Source organism: Oncorhynchus mykiss, chromosome 16, assembly GCF_057628025.1.
Source record: "Oncorhynchus mykiss isolate SJ-2025 chromosome 16, ASM5762802v1, whole genome shotgun sequence".
Classification (NCBI taxonomy): Eukaryota; Metazoa; Chordata; class Actinopteri; order Salmoniformes; family Salmonidae; genus Oncorhynchus; species Oncorhynchus mykiss.
The window spans coordinates 49325754-49342500 of record NC_143037.1 but is presented as its reverse complement, the minus strand read 5'-3'; the positions used below and the strand labels follow the sequence as shown (position 1 = coordinate 49342500).

The 16747-nt window shown below is 42.1% G+C and overlaps 1 protein-coding gene across 4 annotated transcripts in view; it reads left to right on the top strand.

Annotated features, from left to right (window-relative positions):
• The window catches only part of LOC110491075 (uncharacterized), a 48091-nt gene that overhangs the window by 23893 nt on the left and 7451 nt on the right, over positions 1 to 16747 (top strand). For 3 of the 4 annotated variants that reach the window (XR_016487317.1, XM_036945826.2, XM_036945825.2), the window contains 6 exons: positions 1424 to 1607; positions 1799 to 1912; positions 8194 to 8331; positions 14544 to 14747; positions 15541 to 15727; positions 16276 to 16614. Coding sequence is in view for 3 of the 4 variants with exons in the window: in XM_036945826.2 (XP_036801721.2) it covers positions 1424 to 1607; positions 1799 to 1912; positions 8194 to 8331; positions 14544 to 14747; positions 15541 to 15727; positions 16276 to 16614 (1166 nt within the window). In the remaining variant the exon portion in view is untranslated. Of the gene's footprint in view, positions 1 to 1423; positions 1608 to 1798; positions 1913 to 7655; positions 7925 to 8193; positions 8332 to 14543; positions 14748 to 15540; positions 15728 to 16275; positions 16615 to 16747 lie in introns of those variants that run through there. The other variant, XM_090203060.1, reaches the window with a different exon arrangement.

The window sequence follows — 16747 nt, the reverse complement described above, 5'->3', positions numbered from 1 at the left end:
AGGATTGGCCTCTAGTTGGAGAGAGAGTGGGTGTGTTTAGAGCTGGTGTTTTGGTTATGGCTGGGTTAAGGGGTGGGGGGGGCTGGGGGTGTGTGTGTGTCTAAGCAAAGCGGCTTTGTCCTCCATCTGTGCCTGAGGAACAGGCCTTGAGCCGCAAATACCAGCTGAGGGCCTGTTATGCAATCACACAAGAGCCAGAGAAACTGTATATGCAGCAGCCAACACACTGATGCATCCACACACATGTAATGCTTGCACATACATTAGCACGTACTGTACAAAACCTTTCTCCCATGATCAATCCCACATACAGACGGGCCCAATTACAGATTGATTCTGAGGAAAGATATGACATCCCAGAGCGGGTGTCCTCCTCCTCCTGCTATAGATGTAGGATCTTAATTTAATCAACCTGTTGCAGGATAAACTTTCCGGTCATTTAAAACTTGTGGTGTATTTGAGGTTTAAAAAGGTTTCTGAAATGTGTAATATTTCACTTAGAAATTTCAGACTTTACCTTTACCTATTTAGTTTACCTTACAAAAAACATTTCCTGTTGCTGCAGGATCATTAAGATTCTACATCTGTATTAACCACTGTAGGACGGCCAGGCCCAGGCTTACATCAGTGACCTCATTTCCTGCTAGCTCAGTGGAGTGATAGAGCAAGGGTGGGAATCTTAAAGGAAAAATCCACTCAAAACCGATATTTGTGTTAGTCCTCTGATACAGTCCCAAAATGTTTTGCATGTCAGCAGTCCGCTTTTCAAGATATTGTAAAACGCATCATCGTGATGCTTCATGAAAGTCATGAGTTTCCTTTTGATGTGCAGGGTCTGATTCAAGAAGAGATGAGACTTACCAGTATGTTTACCATAGGTGACAAGGTGTTAAATATGACCCCTTAACGGGCAGGGGTCGGTCTCTTTCATCAGGTAATCGGAGAATGGTCAGCTACCTCATCCAGTTATGTGTGTATCCGACGGTGTCACTGTTACACTGAATGCGGGTGTGCATGTCAGTTTGCAGTTAGACTACATGCTCGTTTTAGCTTCTGCGCAGTGAGTATTTGACTGGGTCTGTGTGTCTGAGTTTGTGATGGGCCTCTCCTTGGATGAACACCTGCTTGTTGTCTTAGTAATGCGTGACTGTGGTGCGGGGAGTCATATTGAGTCACGCTCAAGAATGTTTGTGGGCTTGCTAATTACATCATGTATCCAACGCAAAGTATGTTCATGCCATGGAATACTTGACTACAGGCAGTATGGATGTGTGGGCATGTGTATGAGTCTATTGGAGTGGTTGGCAAATGTTGGCAAACAATGGCATGTTTTTATGATTAGATAATAGGATGTGTTAAAAAAAATCTTAGTTTGGTGGGTGTTGCATGTATTGGACCTGTTGTCCTCTCTTTCCATCCACAGGAAGATCTGTGTGCACTGTAAGTGTGTGCGTGAGGAGCATGCAGTGCGGGCGGTGCCGGGCCAGCTGGAGAGGATGATGGTGAAGCTGGTCTCAGACTTCCAGAGACACTCCATCTCCGACGACGACTCGGGCTGCGCCTCCGAGGAGTACGCCTGGGTCCCGCCTGGACTCAAGCCCGAACAGGTCAGAACCAGCTTTCAATATACTTGGCATCGCTCATTTACTCATGTGTTTCCTTTTATTTTGACAGTTACCTGTACGTTTAAACTTCAACACTCATTCTTATTTGCATACACACAGGATATTTTTTAAAAAATGGCCTCGCAGCCCCTGTCAAAGAAGTGTGTGTCTGAACATTCTTGTTTTTAATGCAGGTGTATCAGTATTTCAGCTGTATCCCGGAGGACAGAGTGCCCTATGCTAACAGCTCAGGAGAGCGGTACCGCATAAAACAGCTCCTCCACCAGCTACCAGCTCACGACAGTGAGGTAACAGTCGCTAATACTGTAACTCTGCGTGGGGTTTTGGTTGTCCTAAAGCCCCTGGGCTGTAATATGATTGTTTTCTGTGATGCTTGTCTAACTTAGCATTATAACTATTCTTTAATACTGTAACTCTGCGTGGGGTTTTGGTTGTCCTAAAGCCCCTGGGCTGTAAATCTGCTTGTTTTCTGTGATGCTTGTCTGACTCAGCATTATAACTATTCTTTACTGTACTGCACGTCTGTGGGAAATGTTGGTTTCCCTAGCCTCTGGTCTGTAATGTAACAGTCACAAGTTTGGACACACCTACTCATTCCAGTTTTTTAAAAATAGATATTTTATTATTTTTGACTATTTTCTACATTGTAGAATAGTAGTGAAGACATCAAAACTATGAAATAGCACATGGAATCATGTAGTAACCAAAAAAGTGTTAAACATTTCTTCAAAGTAGCCACTGTCGTGTCCTTGGCTATGCCTGATTAAGTGATATGACATGCTATTCTACAAAATAATTTCTCCGTAATTAATATCACCTGAATGAGCTAATCATGTAAATGTAATTAACTAGAGAGTCGGGGCACCACAAAATAATATTTATAGAGCTGTTACCCTCCGAATAAACTCTTGAAGACCTAGTAATATTTTACATCAATAGCAGTCAATATTAATCGTCACCTTAATTCAGTCTCATCTGAAAGTTGTAAATTCTTGGTTATCTTCACGAACCCTGGCTAACAAGTTGAATCAGCAATGCAAAATTGGGTTTAATTATTTATTTACTAAATACCTAACCAATCACACAGAATTACACATAATTAATCATAACTTGATTATAAATTACGTCATAAAGGAAAACGTCTCTAGCGGACGGAACAGATATGACAGCTTGTTACACAAAAGAAAAGGGTCTGGGTTTGAGTGAAAGAGCGGGAAGACTGAGTATCAAAGGAAAAAGCTGTGCTATCATAAATGCAGTATCTTATGCATTCTAAATTACCGCCCATTTGGAAAAGGAAAATGCAATAAATATTTACTCTGAGCTGCGCTTCAGTAGGTTGGTGGTAGATGGAAGGCCGTGTTGCCAAACCGAATCCTTTGTCCTTTGAAGAATGTCTCTGGTTGTTAATTGGATACGTTGTAGTAACGTTGTTGTGTGATAGACGGGATACTCTGTCTGTTCCTTCCTAACCCTCGTTTGCAGTTGCTAACTCAAAGGCTAGGAGGTATCACTTCTGTAGTGAATAAGAGTTCAAAGTTTATACTATTCACAACCAATGCTCACGCTGATGTTGGCTTCGTTCTGTAGTTATTATCTGAACCATTCTGACATCGGACCGTCGTCCTCACATCCTCGGAACATGAGGTTATATTGTCGTCAAGGCTTTATATAGTGGAGCGAGAAGGGTGTGTCTGAAAAGTTTTATAACCCATGACTCTTCACAGGGACGGGCCACTGATTGAGCAGAGCCCTAACCTTATGAAAAACCAAATCTCACATTTTAGAAGCCAAAATCACATTTCATCCCATCACTAATAATTTCATATTCAAACATTTAAATTTAACAACAATTCCATGTGAATCCGATAACTCTGATGTGTAGACTTTCCACTGTAGAGTTTGTCATCTTATCATTGATGAGAATGTCTCAGATGACAACCGAACTGACATCATATTCATTAAGTACCACCGCATATGTTCAATTGGTCGGATTACCAGAATATAGTTAATTTCCCCCCACCTTCTGATGTTCCCAGAATCTCTATGTTAACCAAGGGGTTTGCAAATGTAACATCAGTAGGGTAGAGAGAAAGGAAAAAGGGGGGGAAGAGGTATTTATGACTTATAAACCTACCCCCCCAGGCCAACATCATGACACCACCCTTGATGACAGCTTTGCTCACTCTTGGTATTATTTCAACCAGCTTCATGAGGTAGTCACATGCAATGCATTTCAATTAACAGGTGTGTCTTAAAAGTTAATTTGTGGACTTTCTTTCCTTAATGCGTTTGAGCCAATCAGTTGTGTTGTGACAAGGTAGGGGTGGTATACAGAAGATAGTGCTATTTTGTTCATATTATGGCAAGAACAGCTCAAATAAGCAAAGATAAACAACAGTCCATCATCCGGAAACTTTCAAGAACTTTGAAAGTTTCTTCAAGTACAGTCACAGAAACCATAAAGCGCTATGATGAAACTGGCTCTCATGAGGACCGCCACAGGAAAGGAAGACCCAGAGTTACCTCTGCTGCAGAGGACACGTTCATTAGAGTTACCAGCCTCAGAAATTGCAGCCCAAATAAATGCTTCACAGAGTTCAAGTAACAGACATCTCAACATCAACTGTTCAGAGGAGATCTTGTGAATCAGGCCTTCATGGTCGAATTGCTGCAAAGAAACCACTACTCAAGGACATTTAAAACATTCAGATGTCATAAATCAGCAATGCAGAGCTCTCCCTGTCTTATGCCGTGCCTTGATTGTATTACTGATGATATCTGCAGATATGCATGTTCAACCTGGCCCATCTACTGTTGCTAGCCCCAATTCGGACTTGTGCTCTGATATCTGCTCTGAATTCTGACTTGTGCTCTGATCAATTAAAAGTGTGGGTTCACAGCTCCAATCCAGATGTGTTGGTCATTACTGAGACGTGGTGAAGGAAGAGTGTTTTGAATACTGATGTTAACCTTTCTGGTTATAACCTTTTTCGGCAAGACAGATCTTCCAAAGGTGGGAGAGTGGCAATATTTACCAAGGATCACCTTCAGTGCTATCGTCCTCCATCAGCACTGGCCTGTACCCTACCTGCCCTAAGTTCTCTCCTGGTCCCTTACACTGAGTCTGAATTTGTCCTGCCAGGAGACCTAAACTGGGACATGCTTAAACCACCTGACCAAGTCCTAAAGCAATGGGACTCCCTAAATCTTTCTCAGATTATTACCAATCCCACAAGGCATGACTCCAAACATCAAGAAAAGGCAACTCTCCTTGACGTTATCCTCACAAATAATCATGATGGATATCAGTCTGGTGTTTTCTGTAATGACCTTAGTGATCACTGTTTTACAGCCTGTGTTCGTAATGGCTGCTCAGTGAAACGACCTGTCCTGATTTGTCATAGACGCTTGCTAAAAAACTTTAATGAACAAGCCTTCCTTCATGAACTGGCCTCTGTAAAATAGTATAGAATCTGCTTGATCCCCTCTGTCAAAGACGCTTGGATCTTCTTTTAAAGAAAATTAGAATTAAAAACAGGTTCAGCCCCAGGTTCGACCGTGATCTTGCAGAGTTTCCCCACCTCAAGAATTACATTTGGCGCGAGGCTCGACACACGCATACTCAGGCTGACTGGCTATCGTTCAGGCAAATGAGAAATAAGTGCACTCGGGCTATCCGGAAGGAAAATCAGTTACTTTAAGGAGCAGTACTCTCTCTGTGGGTCTAACCCCAAGATGTTCTGGAAAACCGTTAAAGACCTGGAGAATAAACCCTCCTCCTCACAGCTGCCCTTGTCCCTTAATGTTGATGATATGGTTGATGATGTGGCAGTCACTGAGTCCAAGGTGCTAAAGGAGCTCCTTAAACTTGACCCCCAAAAAACATCTGAGTCAGATGGTTTAGGCCCTTTCTTCTTTAAGGTTGCTGCCCCTATAATCGCCAAGCTTATCTCCAACCTTTTTAACCTGTCTCTCCTTTCTGGGGAGGTTCCCATTGCTTGGAAGGCAGCCACAGTTTGTCCTTTATTTAATGGGGGAAATCAAGCTGATCCTAACTGTTATAGGCCTATTTCTATTTTGCCCTGTTTATCAAAAGTGTTGGAAAAACATGTCAATAATCAACTGACCGGCTTTCTTGATGTTTATAGTATTCTCTCTGGTATGCAATCTGGTTTCCGTTCAGGTTATGGATGTATCACTGCAACCTTAAAGGTCCTCCATGATGTCTCCATTGCCCTTAATTCTAAGCAATATTGTGTTGCTATTTTTATTGACTTGGATAAAGCTTTTGATATGGTAGACCATGCCATTATTGTAGAGTATTTGGCCTGGTTTGCTAACTACCTCAAAGAGTGCAGTGTATAAAGTCAGAAAATCTGCTGTCTCAGCCTCTGCCTGAGTATCCCAAGGCTCAATCCTAGGCCCCATGCTCTTCTCAATTTACATCAACAACATAGCTCAGGCAGTAGGAAGCTCTCTCATCCATGTATATGCAGATTATACAGTCTTCTACTCAGCTGGCCCCTCCCAGGAGTTTGTGTTAAATGCTCTACAACAAAGCTTTTTTAGTGTCCAACAAGCTTTCTCTGCCCTTAACCTTTTTCTGAACACCTCCAAAACAAAGGTCATGTGGTTTGGTAAGAAGAATGCCCCTCTCCCTACAGGTGTGATTAATACCTCCTGAGGGTTTAGAGCTTGAGGTAGTCAACGCATACAGGTACTTGGGAGTATGGCTAGACTGTACACTATCCTTTTCTCAGCACATATCAAAGCTGCAGGCTAAAGTTAAATCTAAACTTGGTTTCTTCTTGTAGTCACTCCTCTTTCACCCCAGCAGCCAAACTAACCCTGATTCAGATGACCATCCTACCCATGCTAGATTATGGAGACATAGTTTTTAGATCGGTAGGTAAGGGTGCTCTCGAGCGGCTAGATGTTCTTTACCATTCGGCCATCAGATTTGCCACCAATGCTCCTTATAGGACACATCACTGCTCTCTATACTCCTCTGTAAACTGGTCGTCTCTGTATACCCGTCGCAAGACCCACTGGTTGATGCTTATTTATAAAATCATATTAGGCCTCACTCTCTCCTATCTGAGATATCTACCGCAGCCCTCATCCTCCACATACAACACCCATTCTGCCAGTCACATTCTATTAAAGGTCCCCAAAGCACACACATCCCTGGGTCACTCATCTTTTCAGTTTGCTGCAGCTAGCGACTGGAACGAGCTGCAACAGACACTCAAACTGGACAGTTTTATCTAAATCACTTAATTCAAAGACTCAATCATGGACACTCTTACTGACAGTTGTGGCTGCCCTGTGTGGTGTTGTTGTCTCTACCTTATTGCCCTTTGTGCTGTTGTCTGTGCCCAATAATGTTTGTACCATGTTTTGTGCTGCTACCATGTTGTTGTTATGTTGCTACCATGCTGTGTTGTCATGTGTTGCTGCCTTGCTATGTTGTTGTCTTAGGTCTCTCTTTATGTAGTGTTGTGTTGTCTCTCTTGTTGTGACACGTATTTTTGTCCTATGTTTATATTGTATTTATTTTTAATCCCAGGTCCCCGTCAACCGCAGGAGGCCTTTTGCCTTTTGGTAGGCCGTCATTGTAAATAAGAATTTGTTCTTAACTGACTTGCCAAGTTAAATAAAGGTTAAATAAAAAATAAGAAGGGGAGACTTTCTTGGGCCAAGAAACACGAGCAATGTACATTAGACCGGTGGAAATCTGCCCTTTGGTTTGATGAGTCCAAATTTGAGATTTTTGGTTCCAACCACTGTGTCTTTGTGAGACGCAGAGTAGGTGAACGGATTATCTTTGCATGTGTGGTTCACACAGTGAAGCATGGAGGAGGAGGTGTGACGGTGTAGGGGTGCTTTGCTGGCGACACTCTCAGTAATTTATTTAGAATTCAAGGCACACTTAACCAGCATGGCTACCAAAGCATTCTGCAGCGATATGCCATCCCATTTAATTTGCACTTAGTGGGACTATCATTTTTTTTTCAACAGGACAATGAGCCAACACACCTCCAGGCTGTGTAAGGGCTATTTCGCCAAGGAGGAGAGTGATGGAGTGCTGCATCAGATGACATGGCCTCCACAATCACCTGACCTCAACCCAATTAAGATGGTTTGGGATGAGTTGTAGCGCAGAGCGAAGGAAAAACAGCCAACAAGTGCTCAGCATATGTGGGAACTCCTTCAAGACTGTTGGAAAAGCATTCCTCCTGAAGCTGGTTGAGAGAATGCTAAGAATGTGCAAAGCTGTGGCTACTTTGCAAAGGGTGGCTACTTTGAAGAATCTCAAATATAAAATATATTTTGATTTGTTTAATTATTCTTTTTTTGGTTACTACATGATTCCATATGTGTTGTTTCATAGTTTTGATGTCTTCACTGATTCTACAGTGTAGAAAATAGTAAAAAAGAAAAAAAAACTTGAATGAGTAGGTGTCCAAACTTTTGACTGGTACTGGTGTTTTTGTTTTGTCCCTCACTAGTTTGTTCTGCTTGAGTCAGCATTATAACTTCTGTATGTGTTTTGTGTTTCCAGCCTCAATACTGTAACCATCTGGATGAGGAGGAGAAGAAGGAGCTGCGTATGTTCAGTCAACAGAGGAAAAGAGAGAACCTGGGCAGAGGCATAGTCAGACTGTTCCCTGTCACCATGACCGGAGCCATCTGCCAACAGGTAGATACTGCTGAGGGAGGGGGGGAAGGGTGAGATCAGGAAGGAGACTAGGGTGGGATGGATACAGTGAGAGTGAGGGACCAGGGAGATGGAGACAGGAGGAATTAGGGAATTCTCTGATTTTTGGTGAATGTATCAGACCTGGGTACAAATATCTAAATTATTTTCACATTTTAAGTAAGTATTCACATTTTATTTGAAAATACATAAAAATATTAAACTACTTGTATTTGGAAATAAATTTGGAAAGTATTTTAAAATACTCAATTACACTCCCAGGTATTTAAAAATAGTATTTGAAATAAGTATTTTAAAATGCTCTCAAATACAATTTGATAGACTATTTAGTTTTTACAAATAACCATTCAAATACTCAAATAAAGATACTTATTTTGAGCACTTTTGAAAAGGCTCAAATACACAGAAAAATAAGCATTTTAAATACCAGATACTGAAATACACACCAAGCCAGGCACATACAGTTGAAGTGGGAAGTTTACATACACCTTAGCCAAATACATTTAAACTCAGTTTTTCACAATTCCTGACATTTAATCCTAGTAAATATTCCCTGTTTTAGGTCAGTTAGGATTACCACTTTATTTTAAGAATGTGAATGTCAGGATAATAGTAGGGTGATTTTATTTCAGCTTTTATTTCTTTAATCACATTCCCAGTGGCTCGCACACGCTTTTTCAGTTCTGCCCACACATTTTCTATGGGATGGAAGTCAGGGCTTTGTGATGGCCACTCCAATCCCTTGACTTTGTTGTCCTTGAGCCATTTTGCCACAACTTTGGAAGTATGCTTGGGGTCATTGTCCATTTGGAAGACCAATTTGTGACCAAGCTTTAACTTCCTGACTGATGTCTTGAGATGTTGCTTCAATATATCCACATAATTTTCCTACCTCATGTTGCCATCTATTTTGTGAAGTGCACCAGTCCCTCCTGCAGCAAAACACCTCTACAACATGATGCTGCCACCCCTGTGCTTCACGGTTGGGATGGTGTTCTTCGGCTTGCAAGCCTCCCCCTTTTTCCTCCAAACATAATAAATGGTCATTATGGCCGAACAGTAATATTTTTGTTTCATCAGACCAGAGGACATTTCTCCAAAAAGTTTTTGTCCCCATGTGCAGTTGCAAACCGTAGTCTGGCCTTTTTATGGCAGTTTTGGAGCAGTGGCTTCTTCCTTGCTGAGCGGAATCTCAGGTTATGTCGATATAGGACTCGTTTTACTGTGGATATAGATACTTTGTACCTGTTTCCACCAGCATCTTCACAAGGTCCTTTGCTGTTGTTCTGGGATTGATTTGCACTTTTCGCACCAAAGTACGTTCATCTCTAGGAGACAGAACGCATCTCCTTCCTGAGTGGTATGACCGCTGCGTGGTCCCATGGTGTTTATACTTGCGTACTATTGTTTGTACAGATGAACATGGTACCTTCAGGCATTTGGAAATTGCTCCCAAGGATAAACCAGACTTGTGGTCTACAATTGTTTTTCTGAGGTCTTGGCTGATTTCTTTTGATTTTACCATGATGTCAAGCAAAGAGGCACTGAGTTTGAATGTAGGCCTTGAAATACATCTACAAGTACACCTCCAATTGTCTCAAATGATGTCAATTAGCTTATCAGAAGCTTCTAAAGCCATGACATAATTTTCTGGAATTTTCCAAGCTGTTTAAAGGCACAGTCGGCTTAGTGTATGTAAACTTCTTACCCACTGGAATTGTGATTAAGTGAAATAATCTGTCTGTAAACGATTGTTGGAAAAATTACTTGTCATGCACAAAGTAGATGTCCTAACCGACTTGCCAAAACTATAGTTTGTTAACAAGAAATTTGTGGCGTGTTTGAAACACTTAGGTTGGAGTCATTAAAACTTTTATGTAAACTTGAATGAATCATGATGTACTGTTTTACGTAGGACCGCCCCAGCCCTTCCGTTTGCAGCCAGCCCTTCCGTAATAAACAAACACACACAACAGTAGCTAGCTAGCATAAGCCGTTGAACTTCAGACATCGTTTGCCACTAACATCATGAATATGGCACATAAATCATCACACACATTTTCAAAATGTTATTATAAACCTTCTATACTAAAACAAGTGACATATTAGACAACTGTAACCTGTTAAACGTTACGATCATGTGGCTAGCAACTAGCAACTGTTAGCTTGCATTGTTCAGCCCATAGAAAGTCAGCCGCTACAACTTTAGCTTGCTTGCTATCAACTCAAAATCGGCTAGCTAATCAAACGTATGTTTTGTTATAAATTAACGAGTTAGTTAGTTAATTTTAGACTGAACATTTCCTTACCCCACTATTAACTTTCCATCTTGGATGTCCTCTGTTTACGTAGTAGGGCAATGATGTAAATCAACCATGCGTGCTAGCATTACTTTAACAGAACACTCCCTAAAAGTTCAAACATGTTTACATTTTAATTTCAATTTTGGTAATGTTCTAGGAATGTTCTCCAAATGGTTTTACATTGGGAAAGTTCTCAAATAGTTCAGAGAATTTCAAGAAACAACATTCTTCTGTTGGAATTTCAGTACTTCTGCATAATGTTTCCTTATGGTTATATTTAAAGTCATGTTCTCAAAATGTTCCAAGAACGTTAAGAAGACTTTCCATAAAAAACAAAAATGTTTCATGTTCAGAGAACGTTCCAATAATGTTATTTAAAAACATGTACATTTACGTTCTCAGCATCAACAAAACACTCTATCCTCTCTTGTTAAGTGTATTCAGGTATGTTGGTCTCGCCCACTATTTGGCCACACCTGATATTAATGAGTGCCTGTTTCCTTTGAAATGGGGTATTTAAAAAAAAAAAAAATTCAACTCTGTTTATTAAGTTTTGAACATACACACACACAGACAAGACAAAGCAATATAAATAATATACTCCACTAGAAAAAAAATACAAATAAAAAAAAAAAATTAAAAAAAGCTTTTAAAAAGCTTTAAAGATACCATACTTTAGACAAGTTAAACACACCAGGCAGAAGGCTACAGAGGTTAAAGGGCAATCTATAGTACAGGGACAGAGCAAACACCTCACCATTGTTCCTGTAAGCAGTCAAGGGATAAGGGTGGAGAAATGCAACCACTCACGGAGAGTCATGGCCACAGACCAACCATCCACTGGACAAAAAAAAAGTTTACAATGCTTTAAAATAAAATAAAATAAAATGATTATTCATGTAGGCGTGAACAAAATGTAAAAATAACTGGGAAAAACAAGCTAACACTTCAGTCTCTGCCTGGGCAAGATGAACAAGGCATCTGCGGACCACAATCAATAAGCACATGGACCTTAATACCCCCCCAGCAAAAACACAGAGAGAAGCTCCTCCAACCCTTAAGTCACAGACTTATTTTAGTATTAATTGGAATGCCATCAGAGGATGGACTGTTTAAAGTAAGACCGGAATGGAGCCCAAGCCTCATCAAACAGTTTGGGGTTCCCACGTGAATTGAATTAAATTTTTTCTAGTTTCAGAGAGCACAACACATCCCTCACCCAATATTTATAAGATGGGGGAGCTGCCATCTTCCAGTTCTGTAGTATTAGCCGTCTAGCTAAAAGAGTTGTATAAGCAACAGTGTCCGACTGGATTCTTTATAGGGGGGTACCCATGGGCAGTACTCCAAAAAGGGCTGTAAGGGGAGACGGATCTATAACAGTGTCATATATTTCAGAGAAACATTTAAATATTAATTCCCAGAAACCTGACAGTTTATGACAGCCCCAAAACATATGCAACAGTGTGGCTGGTTCCACCTTACATCTGACACAGGTAGGATCAAAATCAGAGAATATTCTTCCAAGTTTGGCCCCCGACCAGTGGATACGGTGAACCACCTTGAATTGAATGAGGCTGTGTCTAGTGCTAAAAGAGGACGAGTGTACCCTGCGCAGCACAGATTCCCAGGCGTCTTCCCCAGGTTCCTCCCCCAAATCCTTTTCCCATCGAGTCTTTAAAGGCACCAGAGAAGGGTTCTGTAGGTCATGAATGATTGCATATACATCTGAAATTGCGCCTCTAGGAAGCTTGTTCAGCTCCAAGATGCTCTCTATAGCAGTATTCACAGGCCTATTGGGAAATCCAGATGTGTTAGCCCTGACAAAGTTTCTAGTCTGGAGATAGTGGAAAAAGTGGGATTGGGGGAGATTGAACTTTTCCTGCAGCTGAGAAAAAGAGGCAAATGTATCATCAAAGAATAATTGGGCTAGCGAGGAAAGGCCAAGTGAGTGCCAAATGCCAAAAGCCCCATCATTCAAAGATGGAGGAAATAAAATGTTCTGATTGATTGGGCCTGATAGAGAAAAGCCTCGGAGGCTAAAGGCTAAACGGAACTGATTCCAAATTTTAAGAGACTGCTTTACAATTGGGTTGGCACACCTTTTGCCTAGGGACACTGGGAGAGACGAGCACAGCACAGAGGAAAGTGCTGCAGGTTTACACGATTCAGACTCCATCTGGGCCCAGAGTGGTCTAGGGCCAGTAGGATCAGTCTGCAGCCAGTACAGAACGGCTCTGAAATTTGCAGCCCAGTAGTATGTCTGAAAATTTGGTAAAGCTAAACCCCCCAATGACCTAGGCTTCTGTAAATGTTTTCTACCAATCCGTGGTACCTTGCCATTCCAAATAAAATGCATGAATGTTTGATCCAGTGAAATAAAAAAAGATTTTGGAATAAAAATGGGTAAACATTGAAATAAATATAAAAATTTGGGCAACACATTCATTTTAATGACATTAATCCTTCCGATAAGAGAAAGGGGTAGCGAATTCCAAAAAGTAAAAGATTGTTTCAATCTGTCTGCTAGAGCAACAAAGTTTTCCTGAAACAAATTTGAATATTTCCTTGTCACTTTTACTCCCAAGTAAGTGAATTGATCCCGGACAATCCTAAACTGAGAACTTGTGAAAGAGCACTTTAAAGCAGCCTTGTTTACCGGAAAGAGCTCACTCTTGCCTAGATTCAGCTTGTACCCTGAGATTGATCCAAACTTTTTAAGAACAGATAGGGCACGTGGCAATGAGGTATCGGGGTTGGAGATAAACAAAAGGACGTCGTCAGCATATAGCGAGACTTTCTGCTCTAAGCCCGCCCTGATTATGCCTTGAATGGCATCATTAGAGCGTAGTGCAATGGCGAGAGGCTCGATTGCCAAAGCAAACAACAAGGGGGAGAGTGGGCAACCCTGTCTGGATCCGCGGTGCAAGGGAAAATAGTCAGAGGACAAGTTATTGGTCCGTACCGAAGCCATGGGGGAAAAATAAAGAATCTTTATCCACGCAATGAATTTGGGGCCAAAGCCAAATCTATAAAGGGCAGCTGTTAGGTAATCCCACTCAACGCGGTCAAACGCTTTTTCGGCATCAAGTGAGACCACCACCTCCGGGTCCTCCGACGCTGGGGAGTACAGTATATTCATAAGGCGCCTAATATTGAAAAATAAATGCCTATTTCTCACAAAGCCAGTCTGGTCAGAGTGTATTACTTGGTGCAGCAAGCCTTCCATGAAATGGGGTATTTTTTAATAGACTAAAAACATGTCAGTCTTGCTCCATCCTGGTGGCGCAGTGAACTTATTACATAGATAGAGAACAGAGGATTATACATTCAAATCTAACTGATGCTGTGTCACAATAAAAAACAATAATGTGTTTCCATGATTAATGCCTAAGGAAATTAATTTCCATGTGTCCTATCTGTTCTTGGAGTTCAAAAACGTTAACCCAAAATAAGCTAGCAACGTTATTAAAAGTCTTATAGAAACATTCAGTGACATTTTTGCTTTTTAAAACCTACAACCTCATTTTAGTTCTCTGAGAGTTAATAAAACCTCCCAGGAAAACTGTCAAGGAACCAGAGTAAAACATTCTCAGAACCTCAGTGCAACCTAAAGATAAACGTTCCCAGAACAGGCAAATGTTTAGTTCTGTTCTCGGAGTGTTTATTTATTTTTTTTAAGGTTCAGTTTTACCCGTCAGGAAGCGTATGGCTTCGTTCCCAGAACAAATGGGAAACCAAAAATGTACGTACCCACAACTTCCAAGGAACCAAATGTGCGAGCTGGGATGTATTTGAACCGAGGTCTGTTATGTATACACTTGTGTTCTCACATGCTCATTTACATTTTGTTTACCTATTGTTTTGTCTCTGTCATTCTCTGTGTTTCAGTGTGGCAGACAGATCTGTGGTGGGGACATAGCGGTGTTTGCCAGCCGGGCGGGTCACGGGAGCTGCTGGCACCCTCAATGTTTCCAGTGTGCCTCTTGTACTGAGCTGCTGGTGGACCTCATCTACTTCTACCAGGATGGACAGATCTACTGTGGCAGGCACCACGCTGAGAGGATCAAACCGCGCTGCCAAGCCTGTGATGAGGTGATTGACTCTGCCTTGTCATGACTGCCACCTTCAAGAAATTATATGCTCACTGTGTATCCAGTCCACTGTCTGGTCATGCACTCTGTCTGCCCTGTCCTGTCAACAAATCTCTCCATACTATATACGCTGTCTGCTCATATACTGTGCGGCCCTGTGCTGTCCACAAAGCTCTCCAAACTGTGTATCCACTCTCTGCTTATACACTCTCTGCCCTGTCTACAAATCTAAATTTTTCAAATCGCCACTCTCGCCAGTTCTAACACTGACTCTTATGAGGAGATTTGTATCTTTGGCAGGCTTGTACTCGGGGCTGGGAGAGTGTTTTTTATTTGATTTACATGCATGTAGACCCTAGAGGAACATCTAGTCCCTCAATGAGACAGCCATATGTTGTTGTTCCACCAACACCTTTTAAATCGCTCTTCCACGTGCGCGCACACACCCACACACAGTCTTGTTTAGACCCTTGGTATTTCTGACTTAAGAGATTAGTTGAAGTAGACTAATAGGTCTGTCATGACTGACCTTCACAAGTCCTTAGAGGATGTACCCTGTCACACTGTAAAGACAGTCTTTCAGAGAAACAGAGCTGTCATTCCACATGAACCAGAAATGTTCATTAGTGATGTGATTTGCTGAGCCTCTTACCCTTTTTTCCACCCACTCTCTTTCTCTCCTCCTCTCTCTCCCCCCTCTCTCCCCCCCTCTCTCTCTCTCCTCCTCCCCCCCTCTCTCTCCCCCCCCTCTCTCTCTCTCCCCCTCTCTCTCCTCTTCTCTTTCTGAACTGCAGATAATTCTAGCTGATGAGTGTACAGAGGCAGAGGGCCGACACTGGCATAGGAAGCACTTCTGTTGTTTTGAGTGTGAAGCAGCGTTGGGAGGACAGCGGTACATCATGAGAGAGTGCCGGCCGTACTGCTGCTCCTGCTATGAGTCACTCTATGCAGAGTACTGTGACACCTGTGGGGAACACATAGGTACTGGAACAACACAGGTCCATGTTTGCACAAAGGGAAACATATATAACCACTAACACAGAGAGAAGTATATAACCACTCACACAGAGAGAAGTATATAACCACTCACACAGAGAGAAGTATACAACCACTCACACAGAGAGAAGTATACAACCACTCACACAGAGAGAAGTATATAACCACTCACACAGAGAGAAGTATACAACCACTCACACAGAGAGAAGTATACAACCACTCACACAGAGAGAAGTATACAACCACTCACACAGAGAGAAGTATACAACCACTCACACAGAGAGAAGTATACAACCACTCACACAGAGAGAAGTATACAACCACTCACACAGAGAGAAGTATACAACCACTCACACAGAGAGAAGTATACAACCACTCACACAGAGAGAAGTATACAACCACTCACACAGAGAGAAGTATACAACCATTCACACAGAGAGAAGTATACAACCACTCACACAGAAGTATACCCACTCAAACAGGGAGAAATCCATATACACAGACAATTTTCTTAGACCGGCTTTGTCTTCCAGGTATAGACCAGGGGCAAATGACCTATGAGGGCCAGCACTGGCATGCTGCCAAGTCGTGTTTCTGCTGTGCCCGCTGTCGGCTCCCCTTGCTGGGGCGGCCCTTCCTCCCACGTGGGGGCCTCATCTTTTGCTCCAGGCCCTGCTCTCTGGGAGAGGACCCAGATAACTCAGACTCATGTGACTCAGCCCTCCAGAACCGGCCTCCTCAGCACAGACGCTGTGAGACAGATGAGAAGATCCAGCAGCCGCAGCGCTGCTCCCCACAGCAACCACCAGAGGGAGCCAACATCCCTGTTGTCCCAGGAGAAGTCTGCATTCATGCTGCACTGGAAAATAGACGTAGGGGCTTACTGTACATACATAGATGCAGATGGCATTTACATGTTATGTAGGTCATTCCTGAGCCTTTTTATTTCCCCAGCATGTAACAGCTTTGTAATACTCATGCACATAGATTATTTTACTTATTTAG